A 19861-nucleotide genomic window follows, 5' to 3' on the forward strand; every position below is an offset into this window, starting at 1 on the left:
CATCTTATAACACAACCAGTAGATGATTAGAGTGTGACGTTTCGATGAGTACACGGCCACCTGCATCTTATAACACAACCAGTAGATGATTAGAGTGTGACGTTTCGATGACTACACGGCCACCTGCATCTTATAACACAACCAGTAGATGATTAGAGTGTGACGTTTCGATGACTACACGGCCACCTGCATCTTATAACACAACCAGTAGATGATTAGAGTGTGACGTTTCGATGAGTACACGGCCACCTGCATCTTATAACACAACCAGTAGATGATTAGAGTGTGACGTTTCGATGACTACACGGCCACCTGCATCTTATAACACAACCAGTAGATGATTAGAGTGTGATGTTTCGATGACTACACGGCCACCTGCATCTTATAACACAACCAGTAGATGATTAGAGTGTGACGTTTCTATGACTACACGGCAACCTGCATCTTATAACACAACCAGTATAAGATCAGAGTGTGATGATGACTATATGGTCACCTTCATCTTATAAAACAACCAGTAGAACATTAGAGTGTGACGATGACTATATGGTCACCTTCATCTTATAAAACAACCAGTAGAACATTAGAGTGTGACAATCTCTCACCCCTTAATAACAAACCATGTAAGTGAGAATAGCCTAATACATACCATCTTCCTGAATAGTAGCCACTCTGACCTTGCCAGTGACCTCATCCACCGTAACAATGGTGCGAGAATCAGGTGACACATATGGAGTACCAAACATGGTAATGTTGGCCAAAGGAACATCAGTGACGTAGTCCATCAGGATCTGCAGAGTACGGGTGTCATCCATCATCCTCTTGATGCATTTCACAACAACATGGCCACCTGATGTCACAAAAAATTATCAAAGTTAAGAATGTCACTTATGTATCACACAACCTTCTACACAGAAACTTGTCTATTTTTTGAGTTCCAGAACTTTTTCCCAGGATAGATTAGCCAAAGATTGCCCACACATGTCTGATTTTTTTTCTAGGAGATCGAGTTACTGAAACTTATATTGCTTCTTATATAAGAGCTTTACCTGGGAGTGGGCAAGTCATACAAAGATTACCTGTGAGTAACAAAGTGTTACCTGGGAGTGGGCAAGTCATACAAAGATTACCTGTGAGTAACAAAGTGTTACCTGGGAGTGGGCAAGTCATACAAAGATTACCTGTGAGTAACAAAGTGTTACCTGGGAGTGGGCAAGTCATACAAAGATTACCTGTGAGTAACAAAGTGTTACCTGGGAGTGGGCAAGTCATACACAGATTACCTGTGAGTAACAAAGTGTTACCTGGGAGTGGGCAAGTCATACACAGATTACCTGTGAGTAACAAAGTGTTACCTGAGAGTGGGCAAGTCATACACAGATTACCTGTGTGTAACAAAGTGTTACCTGAGAGTGGGCAAGTCATACACAGATTACCTGTGAGTAACAAAGTGTTACCTGGGAGTGGGCAAGTCATACACAGATTACCTGTGAGTAACAAAGCTTTACCTAAGAAATGGGATAGTCATATAAAGATTATCTGTGAGTAACATAATTTTACCTGGAGAGTGGGCTAGTAATGCAAAAATTACCTGTGAGTAACAGAACTTTACCTGGGGAACAGCCTAGTCATACAAAGGTTATCTGTAACAGAACTTTACCTGCAGAACGGGCTGGTCATACAAAAATTACCTGCAAGTAACAGAATTTTACCTGAGGGATGGGCTAGTCATACAAAGGTTACTGGTGTGTAACATAACTTTACCTATGGGATGGGTTAGTCACAAAATATATTACCTATAGGGATGAATGCCACTTTCTGGGGGACACAGTCAAATTTACTGAGGTCGACAGCCTTTGTGTACCGCATGGTATCCAAATCAAGTTTAAACAGGCCCCGCTGTTCGTTGTGGATAACATAACCATAGTGGAAATCATGGCCAAGGTCATTCTGGGGTGGCAGGAACATGTCCTGTACCTTTATACAACAAATAAGATAAAATCGTTATTATTTTCTTTTCAGAAAAAGTTATCTGAATAATTTGTGAACTGTTTTGAGACAACGCTGTTGTGATCAACTATATAAAATAACAAGATCACAAAGGGATCTTGATGCACAGCTACCATTAACTGATCTTTATTTGTCTATGAGACAATGCAACTCTACCGCCCACGGGGAAGCTACATATGAAATTTGAGAATGATCCATTAAAAGCTTTTCCAGAAATAGCAATTAACCAGAATTGCTTATGGATGTGCAACAGCTGCTGGATACATGGTGACTTCAACAAGTCATCATCTGATGAAGGTGGACTTAATTATCATTAATATTTTAACAAATTTCCTACTTGTGACGTTAAAATAAAGTTAAGGTGATTGATTTCAAGACGCACTATAACCATGTATCCTAGTATGATATTGGCTGATATCATCACCCTTTAAACTCTTGATTATTTAGAATCTATTTATAGAATTGAATGTACATATATTTGACCCCTGTGGAAGTACGTCAAGGTGATTCACTTCAGCATACCATGTCTTAGAACCACTAGACATTCTGGAGATCTATCACAGGAAATTCATCATTCTTACCAAGTCAAAGCGGTACCCGATAGGTTGAGTATGCACCATGTGATGTCTGCTGTCCTTACTGGCATCACGGATAACAACAATTGTCTTTGAGCCTGTGTTTCTGTCTGAATTCCAACACAGCACCCACACTTCATCTAGATGTTCAACGTAGTGCAGTTTCACAGGAAACTTGTCGGTTTGAATAAACTATCAACATATAAAACATACATCATTAAACAGACAAGTTTTCAAGAATTTACTAAAAACATTTTCCTCATCAAGCCCCAACCCTCTGTTCCAAAGGAAAAGAGGATGGATGGTGTTCATCCAAAGTTTATACTGAATTGATTCTAATTCAAGCAAGGGTGCTTCTGATGCAAATCTGGACAATATGCTGTTTTTATTCTTTCAGAAGAAGAATGACTTCAAAGAATTAACTATATTTCCCCTATTTGACTCACCTCTCTAGTCCCTGAGGAATCATCTCCAAATGATGCTTCAGACCAAATTTGGATTTTCTTTATTTCACTTATTCCCAACCTCCCCTCCCCCTCTCTGGCCCCAGGTATGTCAAACAAGCCATCTATATGAAATTATTGAATCCCTTTCATCCAAGCATGCTTGACCCCATCCCTCAACAATACAATTTAGAATCTTTACCTCCTCTAAAGGCTTAACAACTGAATATGATTAATAACCAGTCAACAGTTCTAGAGATGTAGTCATTTAGAGTAAAACAGCCAAATTGTCCGTTTTTGTCTCAACCTCTTAGTCCTATCATTCTTACAGTTTTGAATCCTCAACAACTTGGGATTCTACAAGTCCAATATGAGTGATGACCAGTGCAAAGTTCTAGAGATGAAGTTACTTTTAGCAATATAGCTAAATTTCCCCTTTTCGCCCTGCCTCTCAGCCCCTTAAGGAGTCGGCCCCATCATTTGTACAATTTCAGTCATCATCACTTACAAACGTTTCCTGTCAAATTTGACTAAAATCCAATCTGTGGTTAAGAAGAAGTTGTTTTAAAAAATTGTTGGCTGACAGACAGATGACAGATACTGCCGTACTGCATAATCTGACCTTGGTCCTTTGAACTAGGTGAGTTAATAATATGCATTTATGATATAAATATACAAAACACACTGTAATAAGTAAACAATACACAGTTACTATATCAACATATATACACACTTAATTAAATACTTGAGATACACTTAACATGCACTTATAACATCAAAATATAATCTAATCCTTATAAAGAAAATAATTTATTCATACAAAAAAAACACTACACAAAAATCTTGTGAGTCAGCAATACTAGTATACATTGTATGTAGGACTATGTGACCTTGCCCTCACACCCTGGAACATCTTAAACCGTGATTCAGCTTACCTGAACGGGGTTCATGGACTTCTGTGAGTCTATGACCACAACTCTGTTCTGGTTAGGCTGACTGATGTACACATATTTGTCCAGGACATTGATGGCATGACCCCAGAAGCAAGGCCCGTTGTCTTCGCACAGGGATGGTGCCTTGTCCAACTCCTCAGGGATGTACTGAAGGTTACCAAAGTTGGCCTTCACACTACGTTGGGTCACACAACCAGTTGGATCATACACATTGTAACCACTTTTGTGGAAGGTGTACACTGACTGTCGAATGGGCATATTTTTGTAACCTGTAAATAGAACAATACCTAAATAAGAAGTAAGTGGCACACAGGTAGCATTATGACCTTCTCACACAAAGACAAAGAAATATGCCAGTATCAACCTCCAGACACCCACATGGTAGAGGTATAAAATTGTAGAAATTCATTGGGTCTCCCACTATGTGGTGACCCCATTGATGTGTGTACACACTCCCCCTTATCATAAGTCCCTCCCTTGTGTGGGTGCCCCCTGATGATGTGTGTACACACTCCCCCTTATCATAAGTCCCTCCCTTGTGTGGGTGCCCACTGATGATGTGTGTACATACTCTCCCTATATCACAGGTCCCTCCCTTGTTTGGGTGCCCCCTCATGATGTGTGTACATTCCCCCTATATCACAGGTCCCTCCCCTGTGTGGGTGCCCCCTGATGATGTGTGTACACATTCCCCCTATATCACAGGTCTCTCTCCTGTGTGGGTGACCCCTGATGATGTGTGTACACACTCCCCCTTATCATAAGTCCCTCCCCTGTGTGGGTGCCCCCTGATGATGTGTGTACATACTCTCCCTATATCACAGGTCCCTCCCCTGTGTGGGTGCCCCCTCATGATGTGTGTACACACTCCCCCTTTATCACAGGTCCCTCTCCTGTGTGGGTGACCCCTGATGATGTGTGTATACAATATTCTGGTTCCCTCTCTGTGGGTGACCCTGATGATATGTGTATACAATATTTTGGTTCCCTCTGTGTGTGTGACCCTGATGATATGTGCATACAATATTCTGGTTCCCTCTCTCTGTGTGTGTGACCCTGATGATATGTGCATACAATATTCTGGTTCCCTCTGTGTGTGTGACCATGATGATATGTGTATACAATATTCTGGTTCCCTCTGTGTGTGTGTGTGTGACCCTGATGATATGTGCATACAATATTCTGGTTCCCTCTCTCTGTGTGTGTGACCCTGATGGTATGTGCATACAATATTCTGGTTCCCTCTGTGTGTGTGTGACCCTGATGATATGTGTATACAATATTCTGGTTCCCTCTGTGTGTGACCCTGATGATATGTGTATACAATATTCTGGTTCCCTCTGTGTGTGTGTGACCCTGATGATATGTGTATACAATATTCTGGTTCCCTCTGTGTGTGTGTGACCCTGATGATATGTGTATACAATATTCTGGTTCCCTCTGTGTGTGTGTGTGTGTGTGACCCTGATGATATGTGTATACAATATTCTGGTTCCCTCTGTGTGTGACCCTGATGATATGTGTATACAATATTTTGGTTCCCTCTGTGTGTGTGTGTGATCCTGATGATATGTGTATACAATATTCTGGTTCCCTCTGTGTGTGTGTGTGTGTGTGTGACCCTGATGATATGTGTATACAATATTCTGGTTCCCTCTCTGTGTGTGACCCTGATGATATGTGTATACAATATTCTGGTTCCCTCTGTGTGTGACCCTGATGATATGTGTATACAATATTCTTGTTCCCTCTGTGTGTGTGTGTGATCCTGATGATATGTGTATACAATATTCTGGTTCCCTCTGTGTGTGTGTGATCCTGATGATATGTGTATACAATATTCTGGTTCCCTCTGTGTGTGACCCTGATGATATGTGTATACAATATTCTGGTTCCCTCTGTGTGTGTGTGTGTGTGTGTGTGTGTGACCCTGATGATATGTGTATACAATATTCTTGTTCCCTCTGTGTGTGTGTGTGATCCTGATGATATGTGCATACAATATTCTGGTTCCCTCTGTGTGTGTGATCCTGATGATATGTGTATACAATATTCTGGTTCCCTCTGTGTGTGACCCTGATGATATGTGTATACAATATTTTGGTTCCCTCTGTGTGTGTGTGACCCTGATGATATGTGTATACAATATTCTTGTTCCCTCTGTGTGTGTGTGTGACCCTGATGATATGTGTATACAATATTCTTGTTCCCTCTGTGTGTGTGTGTGACCCTGATGATATGTGTATACAATATTCTGGTTCCCTCATGATATGTGTATACAATATTCTTGTTCCCTCTGTGTGTGTGACCCTGATGATATGTGTATACAATATTCTGGTTCCCTCTGTGTGCGTGTGACCCTCATGATATGTGTATACAATATTCTGGTTCCCTCTGTGTGTGTGTGTGTGTGTGACCCTGATGATATGTGTATACAATATTCTGGTTCCCTCTGTGTGTGACCCTGATGATATGTGTATACAATATTCTGGTTCCCTCTGTGTGTGTGTGTGACCCTGATGATATGTGTATACAATATTCTGGTTCCCTCTGTGTGTGTGTGACCCTGATGATATGTGTATACAATATTCTGGTTCCCTCTGTGTGTGTGTGACCCTGATGATATGTGTCGATCCATTTAATGGCAGGATTTGTTTCCAGTGATTAGTCCCTGATTGAGCTATTGACTGTGGAATTACATGCTTGTCGATATATCATGTCACCAGACACTGCTGATCAATGAAACAAATCAGCCCTTACAGTACTGACAAGTTTTATTCAGAGTTTCAAGTAGCATTATCAATTCCAGGAAATCTTGGCAAGAAATAGAATTCTAAGACGATATCAGTCATGAAATCCGTTTCTTTGATTAGAAGGAGAAAATCCTCCGGATATATTTGCCTTATTCTAGCTGCAATCATTGGATGGGGCTATAGTAATTTTAGGTTATATCTTTGATATTAAATCTTAATTCTAAAAGGTGGGATGTGTTGACAACAGAAATCTTTAATTTCCTGCACTTTACACAGAGCAAGTCAGGATAAAATTCTGTCTGTTTTACAGTCAGTTCATCTGCACAGGATAATATCAGAGTAAAACTAATGACACAAAGTCACCGACAGCCAGCCTTAATATCAGAGTAAATCTGATGACACAAAGTTACTGACAGCCTGCCTTTATATCAGAGTAAAACTGATGACACAAAGTTACTGAGAGCCTGCCTTTATATCAGAGTAAAACTGATGACACAAAGTTACTGACAGGCAGCCTTTATATCAGAGTAAAGCTGATGACACAAAGTTACTGACAGCCTGCCTTTATATCAGAGTAAAATTGATGACACAAAGTTACTGACAGGCAGCCTTTATATCAGAGTAAAACTGATGACACAAAGTTACTGACAGCCTGCCTTTATATCAGAGTAAAGCTGATGACACAAAGTTACTGACAGCCTGCCTTTATATCAGAGTAAAGCTGATGACACAAAGTTACTGAGAGCCTGCCTTTATATCAGAGTAAAACTGATGACACAAAGTTACTGAGAGCCTGCCTTTATATCAGAGTAAAGCTGATGACACAAAGTTACTGACAGCCTGCCTTTATATCAGAGTAAAGCTGATGACACAAAGTTACTGACAGCCTGCCTTTATATCAGAGTAAAGCTGATGACACAAAGTTACTGACAGCCAGCCTTTATATCAGAGTAAAGCTGATGACACAAAGTTACTGACAGCCTGCCTTTATATCAGAGTAAAGCTGATGACACAAAGTTACTGACAGCCTGCCTTTATATCAGAGTAAAACTGATGACACAAAGTTACTGCCAGGCAGCCTTTATATCAGAGTAAAACTGATGACACAAAGTTACTGAGAGCCTGCCTTTATATCAGAGTAAAGCTGATGACACAAAGTTACTGAGAGCCTGCCTTTATATCAGAGTAAAACTGATGACACAAAGTTACTGACAGCCAGCCTTTATATCAGAGTAAAGCTGATGACACAAAGTTACTGACAGCCTGCCTTTATATCAGAGTAAATCTGATGACACAAAGTTACTGAGAGCCTGCCTTTATATCAGAGTAAAACTGATGACACAAAGTTACTGACAGCCTGCCTTTATATCAGAGTAAAGCTGATGACACAAAGTTACTGACAGCCTGCCTTTATATCAGAGTAAAGCTGATGACACAAAGTTACTGACAGGCAGCCTTTATATCAGAGTAAAACTGATGACACAAAGTTACTGACAGCCTGCCTTTATATCAGAGTAAAACTGATGACACAAAGTTACTGAGAGCCTGCCTTTATATCAGAGTAAAGCTGATGACACAAAGTTACTGACAGCCTGCCTTTATATCAGAGTAAAGCTGATGACACAAAGTTACTGACAGCCTGCCTTTATATCAGAGTAAAGCTGATGACACAAAGTTACTGACAGGCAGCCTTTATATCAGAGTAAAACTGATGACACAAAGTCAATGACAGCCAGCCTTTATATCAGAGTAAAACTGATGACACAAAGTTACTGAGAGCCTGCCTTTATATCAGAGTAAAGCTGATGACACAAAGTTACTGAGAGCCTGCCTTTATATCAGAGTAAAACTGATGACACAAAGTTACTGAGAGCCTGCCTTTATATCAGAGTAAAACTGATGACACAAAGTTACTGACAGCCAGCCTTTATATTAGAGAAAATCTGATGACACAAAGTTACTGAGAGCCTGCCTTTATATCAGAGTAAAGCTGATGACACAAAGTTACTGACAGGCAGCCTTTATATCAGAGTAAAACTGATGACACAAAGTTACTGAGAGCCTGCCTTTATATCAGAGTAAAACTGATGACACAAAGTTACTGACAGCCAGCCTTTACATTAGAGAAAATCTGATGACACAAAGTTACTGAGAGCCTGCCTTTATATCAGAGTAAAGCTGATGACACAAAGTTACTGACAGCCAGCCTTTATATCAGAGTAAAACTGATGACACAAAGTTACTGAGAGCCTGCCTTTATATCAGAGTAAAACTGATGACACAAAGTTACTGACAGGCTGCCTTTATATCAGAGTAAAGCTGATGACACAAAGTTACTGAGAGCCTGCCTTTATATCAGAGTAAAGCTGATGACACAAAGTTACTGCCAAGCAGCCTTTATACCAGAGAAAATCTGATGACACAAAGTTACTGAGAGCCTGCCTTTATATCAGAGTAAAGCTGATGACACAAAGTTACTGACAGCCTGCCTTTATATCAGAGTAAAGCTGATGACACAAAGTTACTGCCAGGCAGCCTTTATATCAGAGTAAAGCTGATGACACAAAGTTACTGACAGCCTGCCTTTATATCAGAGTAAATCTGATGACACAAAATTACTGACAGCCTGCCTTTATATCAGAGTAAAGCTGATGACACAAAGTTACTGAGAGCCTGCCTTTATATCGAGTAAAACTGATGACACAAAGTTACTGCCAGGCAGCCTTTATATTAGAGTAAAACTGATGACACAAAGTTACTGCCAAGCAGCCTTTATACCAGAGAAAATCTGATGACACAAAGTTACTGACAGCCAGCCTTAATATCAGAGCAAAGCTGATGACACAAAGTTACTGACAGCCTGCCTTTATATCAGAGTAAAGCTGATGACACCTGCCTTTATATCAGAGTAAAGCTGATGACACAATGTGACTGACAGCCAGACTGATTCACACAAATATGTTTCGTGGGGAAAATGTGACAGATACTGTTATCTTTATGATGCCTAACATAAGTAAATTTGGTGTGATCAGCTGTTCACATCATGCTTGTGATATGCACAATTTTGAAATTGTGTGATCAAAAAGAATTATTCATCGTTAAATATTTCAGCCCCGTCTTTAATGCTGTCCTATTACAATTCCCCTGCGATTGTTTTTATTTCCAGATGAGGTATTTTAACAGACAAGTTTTACCAAAGGTCTTTGTCTACAATTCTACTGATTGTCAGTTACATGGTCACTGATTTCCTTATCTTTTAAAGTGACATGAAATCAATACCCTGAATGACTGGATTTGTACTCATTTATTTTAAGATAAATTTGAAAAAATTTAAAAATCAATACTTGACTTTTTCTACAGCGTTTTCATTGATGAGACTCAATTGGTATACATTAGCATGACCTAAACAAGAAAAACAAAGCATTGATCCATGCCTCCACTGAAGCGATATTTTCTGCCATATATCACTTTCTCTAAACACTGGTAGACGCTAGGCAGTCTGATAACAGACATGGTTATATAAGAACTTTAAGAACCAGAAAATTTTGGCTGTACTGGAAAATTTCCAGCTGAAGCTGAGTGTCACTGTATTGATTAAGTGTAAAACCATTATAATAAACATATCTCCCAGTAGGTATACATTTAAAACATGGGGTTGGAAGATTGAGTTTCGCATCTGTACAAGTCAATTTTCTTTCTTTCCTCAAACAAAAATCAACAAAAATCTACATCAATTTTACATTTTTTTAAGTGTCCGATGAGAAAATTAAAACTACCACACAGCAACAGTCTACTTCCTTTTACAGTTATGTTGCACTGTCTGACAAAAAGCCACTGCAGCTACTGGTTTAAGCAGTAATGCCAATCTCTCAGCCAGTTATCAGGCCATCTCCCTGTTTGGAGACAACTGTTATGTATTGGGCGCCAAGGTTTAATGTAGGATAACAATGGAGGTAAATTGCTAACAACATCTTTGACTTTAAGTTAGCAATAATATGTCGGCCCCCTGGGCTTATTGTGGGATAACTATGGAAGTAGATCTCTGGACATCTCCCTGACTTTGACTGAATTTTGGTCCCCTGGGCTTATTGTAGGAAAACTATGCTAATAGTTCTTTGGTCACATAATGCATCATGAAAATATTTCAGTATAAAGGGCACAGTTTAGCAAGTGATTTTTAAAATAATCCCAACATCATTGAAATATTTTAACAAGAGGCCCAAGGGCCTTAACAATCACCTGAGTTTCTATGCAGTCTTTTTTCTCATAACTTGATAACATATAATGCAAATGCATACTGTGTATAACATTTTTTGCAATCCCATGCTAAGGCTTCTAAACACATTTAAATTAGAAGAAATAACACTTCAGAATAAAATTTCCTATACAAATTCTTACATCTATGAACAGTGCTTAATAAATTTTTTCATATCTGGGTATTGAAAGGTCTTTGAAATTTTGAGTCAATTTGACCCCTTTTGGCCACTTCCATCAGTCCTATGTGGTCAGTCAGGATCAATATGTGTATATCATCAAATTGTCATTTTATACTTATATTTTTACCCATGTCTAAACTATTTCAAATAGAAAATAAACAAATCATGCTCAAAATTGTAATATTCTTATAAATACATATATACACTTCCCACTTTTGGGCTGCTAAACATTACTGTAGGGGCTACAAAAATGAGTTATAACTATGAGTGATATAGATCAAACATTGACCTTGACCTTTGACCCAATTACCTTAACCTTTGGTCACTTGACTCCTTATCTAATTCTGACCAACTTCATAATGGTAAATGCTCCATAATGTTATAACAAAATATGCCTCAGTAATAGACACAAAATTTGACCTTTACCTCTGCCACTATGACCTTGAAAACTTTGTTTCATAATGTCATAACAAATAACATCTGTTGAATGATCAAGGAGTAATGGTCATTTGTTGATAAACATGCTTAAAGTTACCTGTTGCCATGGCAACCTTAATTTTGTAAAAGAAAAGTTACATGCACATCTACTTATGGTCTTTCATATTGATACAAAGTTTCAGTGGAATTGGTTCATCAGTTTAGGAGGAGTTCTCCAGACCATATTTGCAGATGAAAAACATCTGAACAGATAGACAGACAGGGTATAACTACTGTAAACTTTACCAACTTCCCTAGGGAAAATGTGAGACCTTGGGGTCCTTACACTTACAATTTTGGTAAAGCACTTTAAGATACTTTAATTCTACCTTATCTAGGTGTGGAAAGAATGATTTTTTGAAATTTTAGTTAATTTAATTTTTATTCTGGCCCTACCCATAAACTCATGCTCAAAAATGAAATTTTCCAATATAAACTATAGTATACTTTACCCACCCCCAGGGGTAAATGTGATACCCTTGGGTGATGAAATTTATGATTTGGTAAAGCATGTTAAGACTCCATGAAGAGTATTCGATTCTTCCTTACTGAGAAGATTTTTGAAGGATCAATTAATTTGGCCCTACCCCTTAGGCCCCTGGGGATGGCAACCATGTAATTTACAAATTTGGTGCACATATGGCCTTGGAAGGTTTCTGAAAAATTTCATTGAAATCTGCTCAGGGGTTTCCCAGAAAAAGTAGAAAATGTTAAAAGTTTTTAATGCATGATGCACACCACAAGATGCTGGACAAAAGGCAATCCCATAGGTCACCCTGAGAATTTGTCTCTTGTGACCTAAAAATCTTCCTCGAACTCCAAAATCTTTCCTTGTATGAGCATTGCCGTAACATATACAATAAGTGCTACATCATACAATATATTCAACGTCTTTTACTAACTTATAGCAAAGGTAACTGAATGGCAAAATATGAAGCAGCACTGAAGTACGTTCATCAGCGTCAAAAAATATGTATAGAATATTTCTTTTTTTTATGACATATATAATCTGCCAGTGACCTTAACCTCAGCCTTATTTACAAGTGTCCTTGCCGCCAAACATCCATGACATAACCTTGACCTCACATCATCCAAGACATGATGGTAAAGATGACAAGGGAACAAGGGAATAAAAACAAAAAAGATGTTTTTACAATGTACATGCCGAGTCAAATATGATACCACTCTATAAAGAGGCCTTCTCAGGATACACACAGTGAAGCTGTACACAAAGAAAGCTGTGATTAAAATTAATGGTCCATCATGATGACAACTCTGTTTAAACATCAATGGTCATCACAAAGAAAGCTATACTTCTAATCAATGACCCATCACAAAGGAAGCTGTACTTAAATTAATGACCCATCACAAAGGAAGCTGTACTTAAAATCAATGTCCCATCACAAAGGAAGCTGTACTTAAATTAATGACCCATCACAAAGGAAGCTGTACTTAAATTAATGACCCATCACAAAGGAAGCTGTACTTAAATTAATGACCCATCACAAAGGAAGCTGTACTTAAAATCAACGGCCAAACAGGAATGAAGCTGTGCTTGAGATCAATGGTCCGTCATGATGGAGGCTGTATGTACTTGGAGTCAATAGCCCATCAATGGTGTAATCCAAAGATGTTTTATCAGAGTAACTTAGAGCCCATGGCCTCTCAAGATAAAAACTACTTGGAATTCATTGCCAATCATGCTGGAAGCAAGTATAGAGCACAATCCAGATCTGCTTGTCAAATAGAACCTACAAAGTCACATGATACAATCAATACAGCCAATATATACTTGTGACTACATCTTCCTTATGACCGTATAGAGATGTAGTAGCATTGCAATTTGAATTCTTTCTTAATAGTGTCACTTACTGAGCATGGTTTCGTTGGGTTTGTGGATGAAGATGGTGGCAATATCATGAGCCCTTCCAGCTGTGTTCTCTGCGATACACTTGTATGCACCAGTGTCTCTCTTATAGTCGGTATGGTAGATTGTCAGAGTACCATTCTTGTCTGAAAGGAAAACAAATGAAGTTCTCTTTACTCTGAGAATGAGATGAATCTCAAACGTATACAGGTAACAGAATTTTTTTTCTTATACATAAGTGTGATGAAATTGTAAAAAAGCCATCCAATCATCTTTATTCAATATATCTGAAAAAGACAGTTTTATCTCCCTTTAGGATTAAACGTCAGAAAGTCAGTTGGATATGGCATGTCATTTTGTGTCAAATGTTGCACAAATTGATATATCAAACTTGACAGTAAAACACAGAACTGGGTAGTGCACAAATTTATCCTGTATCATGTATGAAAATCCATGAAGTAGCAGTATTTAGTGAAGTTTATACTTACGAGATCTAATGAAGTGGTTTGGTATCTTAGGTAGAGGCTTCTCATTGACTTCCCAGGAAATTCTAGGAGGCGGAATTCCCTCAGCATGGCAGTGAATTGACACATCAACATTGTTAATTTGAAGCAGCTGACTGGGAGGGGACACCTTAACTCTTGGAATCACTGATAATGAATTACAGATATCATGTCGTAAGACATCACAACATAAACATGACAGTATACGACAAATCTGATGTCTGGTCAAAACACAAACATGACAGTATCTACACACAAATCTGGTCACAACAAGAACATGATAGTATCTACAACAAATCTGATGTCTGGTCACAACAAGAACATGATAGTATCTACAACAAATCTGATGTCTGGTCACAACACGAACATGATAGTATCTACAACAAATCTGATGTCTGGTCACAACACGAACATGATAGTATCCACAACAAATCTGATGTCTGGTCACAACAAGAACACGATAGTATCCACAACAAATCTGATGTCTGGTCACAACACCAACATGATAGTATCCACAACAAATCTGATGTCTGGTCACAACACGAACATGATAGTATCTACAACAAATCTGATGTCTGGTCACAACACGAACATGATAGTATCTACAACAAATCTGATGTCTGGTCACAACACGAACATGATAGTATCCACAACAAATCTGATGTCTGGTCACAACACGAACATGATAGTATCTACAACAAATCTGATGTCTGGTCACAACACGAACATGACAGTATCCACGACAAATCTGATGTCTGGTCACAACAAGAACATGACAGTATCTACAACAAATCTGATGTCTGGTCACAACAAGAACACGATAGTATCTACAACAAATCTGATGTCTGGTCACAACACCAACATGATAGTATCCACAACAAATCTGATGTCTGGTCACAACACGAACATGATAGTATCTACAACAAATCTGATGTCTGGTCACAACACGAACATGATAGTATCTACAACAAATCTGATGTCTGGTTTACAACACAAACATGATAGTATCTACAACAAATCTGATGTCTGGTCACAACACGAACATGACAGTATCTACAACAAATCTGATGTCTGGTCACAACACGAACATGATAGTATCTACAACAAATCTGATGTCTGGTCACAACACCAACACGATAGTATCTACAACAAATCTGATGTCTGGTCACAACACCAACATGATAGTATCTACAACAAATCTGATGTCTGGTTTACAACACGAACATGATAGTATCTACAACAAATCTGATGTCTGGTCACAACAAGAACATGATAGTATCTACAACAAATCTGATGTCTGGTCACAACACGAACATGACAGTATCTACAACAAATCTGATGTCTGGTCACAACACGAACATGATAGTATCTACAACAAATCTGATGTCTGGTCACAACACGAACATGATAGTATCTACAACAAATCTGATGTCTGGTCACAACACGAACATGACAGTATCTACAACAAATCTGATGTCTGGTCACAACAAGAACATGATAGTATCTACAACAAATCTGATGTCTGGTTTACAACACCAACATGACAGTATCTACAACAAATCTGATGTCTGGTTTACAACACAAACATGATAGTATCTACAACAAATCTGATGTCTGGTTTACAACACGAACACGATAGTATCTACAACAAATCTGATGTCTGGTCACAACACGAACATGATAGTATCTACAACAAATCTGATGTCTGGTTTACAACACGAACATGATAGTATCTACAACAAATCTGATGTCTGGTCACAACACGAACATGACAGTATCTACAACAAATCTGATGTCTGGTCACAACACGAACATGACAGTATCTACAACAAATCTGATGTCTGGTCACAACACGAACATGACAGTATCTACAACAAATCTGATGTCTGGTCACAACACGAACATGATAGTATCTACAACAAATCTGATGTCTGGTCACAACACGAACATGACAGTATCCACAACAAATCTGATGTCTGGTTTACAACACGAACATGATAGTATCTACAACAAATCTGATGTCTGGTCACAACACGAACATGATAGTATCTACAACAAATCTGATGTCTGGTCACAACACGAACATGACAGTATCTACAACAAATCTGATGTCTGGTCACAACACGAACATGATAGTATCTACAACAAATCTGATGTCTGGTCACAACACGAACATGATAGTATCTACAACAAATCTGATGTCTGGTCACAACACGAACATGACAGTATCTACAACAAATCTGATGTCTGGTCACAACACGAACATGATAGTATCTACAACAAATCTGATGTCTGGTCACAACACGAACATGATAGTATCTACAACAAATCTGATGTCTGGTCACAACACGAACATGACAGTATCCACGACAAATCTGATGTCTGGTCACAACACGAACATGATAGTATCTACAACAAATCTGATGTCTGGTCACAACACGAACATGATAGTATCTACAACAAATCTGATGTCTGGTCACAACACGAACATGACAGTATCTACAACAAATCTGATGTCTGGTCACAACACGAACATGATAGTATCTACAACAAATCTGATGTCTGGTCACAACACGAACATGACAGTATCCACGACAAATCTGATGTCTGGTCACAACACGAACATGATAGTATCTACAACAAATCTGATGTCTGGTCACAACAAGAACATGATAGTATCTACAACAAATCTGATGTCTGGTCACAACACGAACATGACAGTATCTACAACAAATCTGATGTCTGGTCACAACAAGAACATGATAGTATCTACAACAAATCTGATGTCTGGTCACAACACGAACATGACAGTATCCACAACAAATCTGATGTCTGGTCACAACACCAACATGACAGTATCCACAACAAATCTGATGTCTGGTCACAACACCAACATGATAGTATCTACAACAAATCTGATGTCTGGTCACAACACGAACATGATAGTATCTACAACAAATCTGATGTCTGGTCACAACACGAACACGATAGTATCTACTACAAATCTGATGTCTGGTCACAACAAGAACATGATAGTATCTACAACAAATCTGATGTCTGGTCACAACACGAACATGATAGTATCCACAACAAATCTGATGTCTGGTCACAACACGAACATGATAGTATCTACAACAAATCTGATGTCTGGTCACAACAAGAACATGATAGTATCTACAACAAATCTGATGTCTGGTCACAACACGAACATGATAGTATCTACAACTAATCTGCTGTCTGGTCACAACAGGAACAATACAGTATCATGAAGTAACATAAGTACATTTAAATGCTATTTTCTCTGAAAATATTGTACTAAAATATGACTGTGCTAATTGTTCTGTATATTGTTTATTCATGTTTAGCAATTATTTCACTAAATTATTGTAATTATGTACTAATTAAGGATTGTACTAATTTACAAAAAATTTGATTGTGTAAGACTATGTACATTTGCAGTAACTTGAAGGTAAATTTTGGTAAAATTGTCTCCTTTTGGATTGTTTTTACGGTGTAAATTGTAAGAAAGCAGTTGATAAGAATGAGATGACAGCTAGAACTTACTCTGGACATGTAGTTGGTGGATCTGTTTAAGTCCTGGACGATCACGATCATAACAAGTGTAGTTACCAGTATGGTGCACTCCTACATTGTCAAAGTACAGGGTGCCATCACTAAAAACCTGGGGAAGATATTGGGTACTGATTTATATATAAGTTTGTTATAGAAAAGCAACTACATATGTATAAATAAACAAGTTGATGAGGTACATTGGATACAAAAAAGTTTATAACAAGAATCTTTAAAGTTCATTGGGGTGTGTAAAAATACATGATATACCTATCAGCAATTAGAATAGAGAGTTACGTACAGCTATGTCCGGGAAGCTGACCATAGCCACATCTATAGTGTGTCTCTCCCACACGACCTCTGACCCCTCCGTTGGATGGATACCACACTGAATCTCCAGACCATTGCCCATGGTAGCCAGAATAGGGATAAGTTCCACTTTTTGCTTCATCACTTCCTCAGGAATGTCTACAACACGAAGAAACAGAGAAACATGAGCCAATCATGATAAAGTATTGGGACGTATGTTTTTTATAAACAAGATACAATGTAATGAAGTATTGTTGATGTTTCCTGCAGCTCTGTCATAGGAAAGACAGGAAATCACTCCCAAATCTGCCATTAAAACATACAAGATATATATATTCCAACATCAACTACAACTTTCAATAAAGGTGGGCTTATTAGTGAGCGTTGTTGGATCACTGTATACTACAATTTACATGTCATGGCTTTGTATATTTTTATTGAAATGATATGTGAGTGAGCAGTCATTAATCATGTTGGCCTTGTGTTACTCTAAATGACATGTTGACATAAAATAATATCGTACCAAATGCCTTGACAAACTCATTTTTGTCCATGATCCCATCATTATTCTTTAAGTCGTCAGATTTCATGATGTCCACTAGGGTACATTTGTCAGATAGTTTTCCAAACTTGTTGATGACCTGCGTTTCCCAGAGTTCCTGTGTATTCACAGCTCCATCCATATCACGATCATAGTAACTAAACATCAGCGTGGCAATGTAGTCTTTTTCTGTAAAATACATAAAAGATTTCTAATGTTTTATGACACATGAACAATTTCGATCAATTCAAATAAAAACAAGAGGCCCGGTGGGCCTGCAGCACCCAATTTTCTTGCCTCTAGGACTTTAAGTTTATGAGAAGAAGTCGTTTAAAGGTTTTAACCATATCTGACCTAGAATATAAGTCAAGGTCATTTCTTTTTGCAAACTATGTCTGGCTTCATCCTAGGAATTCACCAATCAAATATCGAAACATTTAGACCATAGGTTATTGAGAAGAAGTTGTTGCTGGATGATTGATTCGGCATAAGCCAAACACATCTAACTCAATCAAAGCAAGGCAAACAAATTCATTGTTTACTGTTAAGTTAAACCTGTTGTTAAAGGCCACCTCTATGTAAAGGCCGCCTGTCTATAAAGGAAATACTGTTCTGCTACTTTGTATGGCCTTTATAGAACAATACTCCAAATTTTTTTTTCTATAGTTTTAAAGTAAATTGTTTCATTTATCCTATATCTAAAACTGGTAGTGATAAGATGTATAATATTATACTGCTCTACAGACTCCTGAATATTGTGGGGGTTTGTGGGGGTTCTACAGAGAGCCTGTTACAGTGAATACTTACTTGGTATCTGAGTTTTGTCACAGTCTTTACGGCCAAACCTAACACAGTGGTATCTTAGAAGATCAGCCTTAAACTTGACGTAATCCTCTTTAGTACAGAGTGAATCTCCTGCCTCCATAATAGGTTTTACTCCCATGATCTTCTTCTCAAGGTCTGTCATATCATTGTAGTCTTCCTCCTCATCATCCTCCTCATCTTCCTCTTCGTCTACTTCCTCATTGTCTTCCTCATACTCCTCAGAGAAAGTTTCCTCCTCAGATAAAGTGACATGTTCATCCTCAGACTTAGGCGCAACAGGTCCTGCTTTCTTTACATCACTGGTTACTGTTTGCTTCTGGGCGCCCCCCTCAACCACCAGGTTCTCCTGAGGAATGACCTCATTTCCTGACTCCTCTGTAACCTTTTTCTGTGGTATCTCCACAGATCCTCCCATCTGTATGTTAATTGGCTCATCCTCCTTCCTTTCATTTGTAGATTCATCTACTGAAGTTTAAAACATGAACATGTGAGAGTTTTGTTGCCAATTGCGGCATAAAAAGCAAGGTAAAAACAAAAACTCCTCCATCAAAGGAGAAATTTGGTAATTTAATACTAGTAACTTTGAAACATCTAAATAG

At 38.4% G+C, this 19861-nt stretch overlaps 1 protein-coding gene across 1 annotated transcript in view; it reads right to left on the minus strand.

The window, feature by feature from the left end:
* The window catches only part of LOC132544397 (uncharacterized), a 69521-nt gene that overhangs the window by 2362 nt on the left and 47298 nt on the right, over window positions 1-19861 (minus strand). The window contains exons 9-18 of the mRNA XM_060207985.1: window positions 19245-19727; window positions 18420-18626; window positions 17889-18055; window positions 17582-17699; window positions 14003-14164; window positions 13520-13660; window positions 3964-4250; window positions 2592-2777; window positions 1797-1977; window positions 650-850 (exon numbers count right to left, since the gene is read on the minus strand). Of these exons, the coding sequence (XP_060063968.1) occupies window positions 650-850; window positions 1797-1977; window positions 2592-2777; window positions 3964-4250; window positions 13520-13660; window positions 14003-14164; window positions 17582-17699; window positions 17889-18055; window positions 18420-18626; window positions 19245-19727 (2133 nt within the window). The remainder of the gene's footprint in view (window positions 1-649; window positions 851-1796; window positions 1978-2591; window positions 2778-3963; window positions 4251-13519; window positions 13661-14002; window positions 14165-17581; window positions 17700-17888; window positions 18056-18419; window positions 18627-19244; window positions 19728-19861) is intronic.

The sequence above is a fragment of the Ylistrum balloti genome, unplaced genomic scaffold, assembly GCF_031769215.1.
Source record: "Ylistrum balloti isolate Yb309-2 unplaced genomic scaffold, AGI_CSIRO_Ybal_v1 Utg369796, whole genome shotgun sequence".
Classification (NCBI taxonomy): Eukaryota; Metazoa; Mollusca; class Bivalvia; order Pectinida; family Pectinidae; genus Ylistrum; species Ylistrum balloti.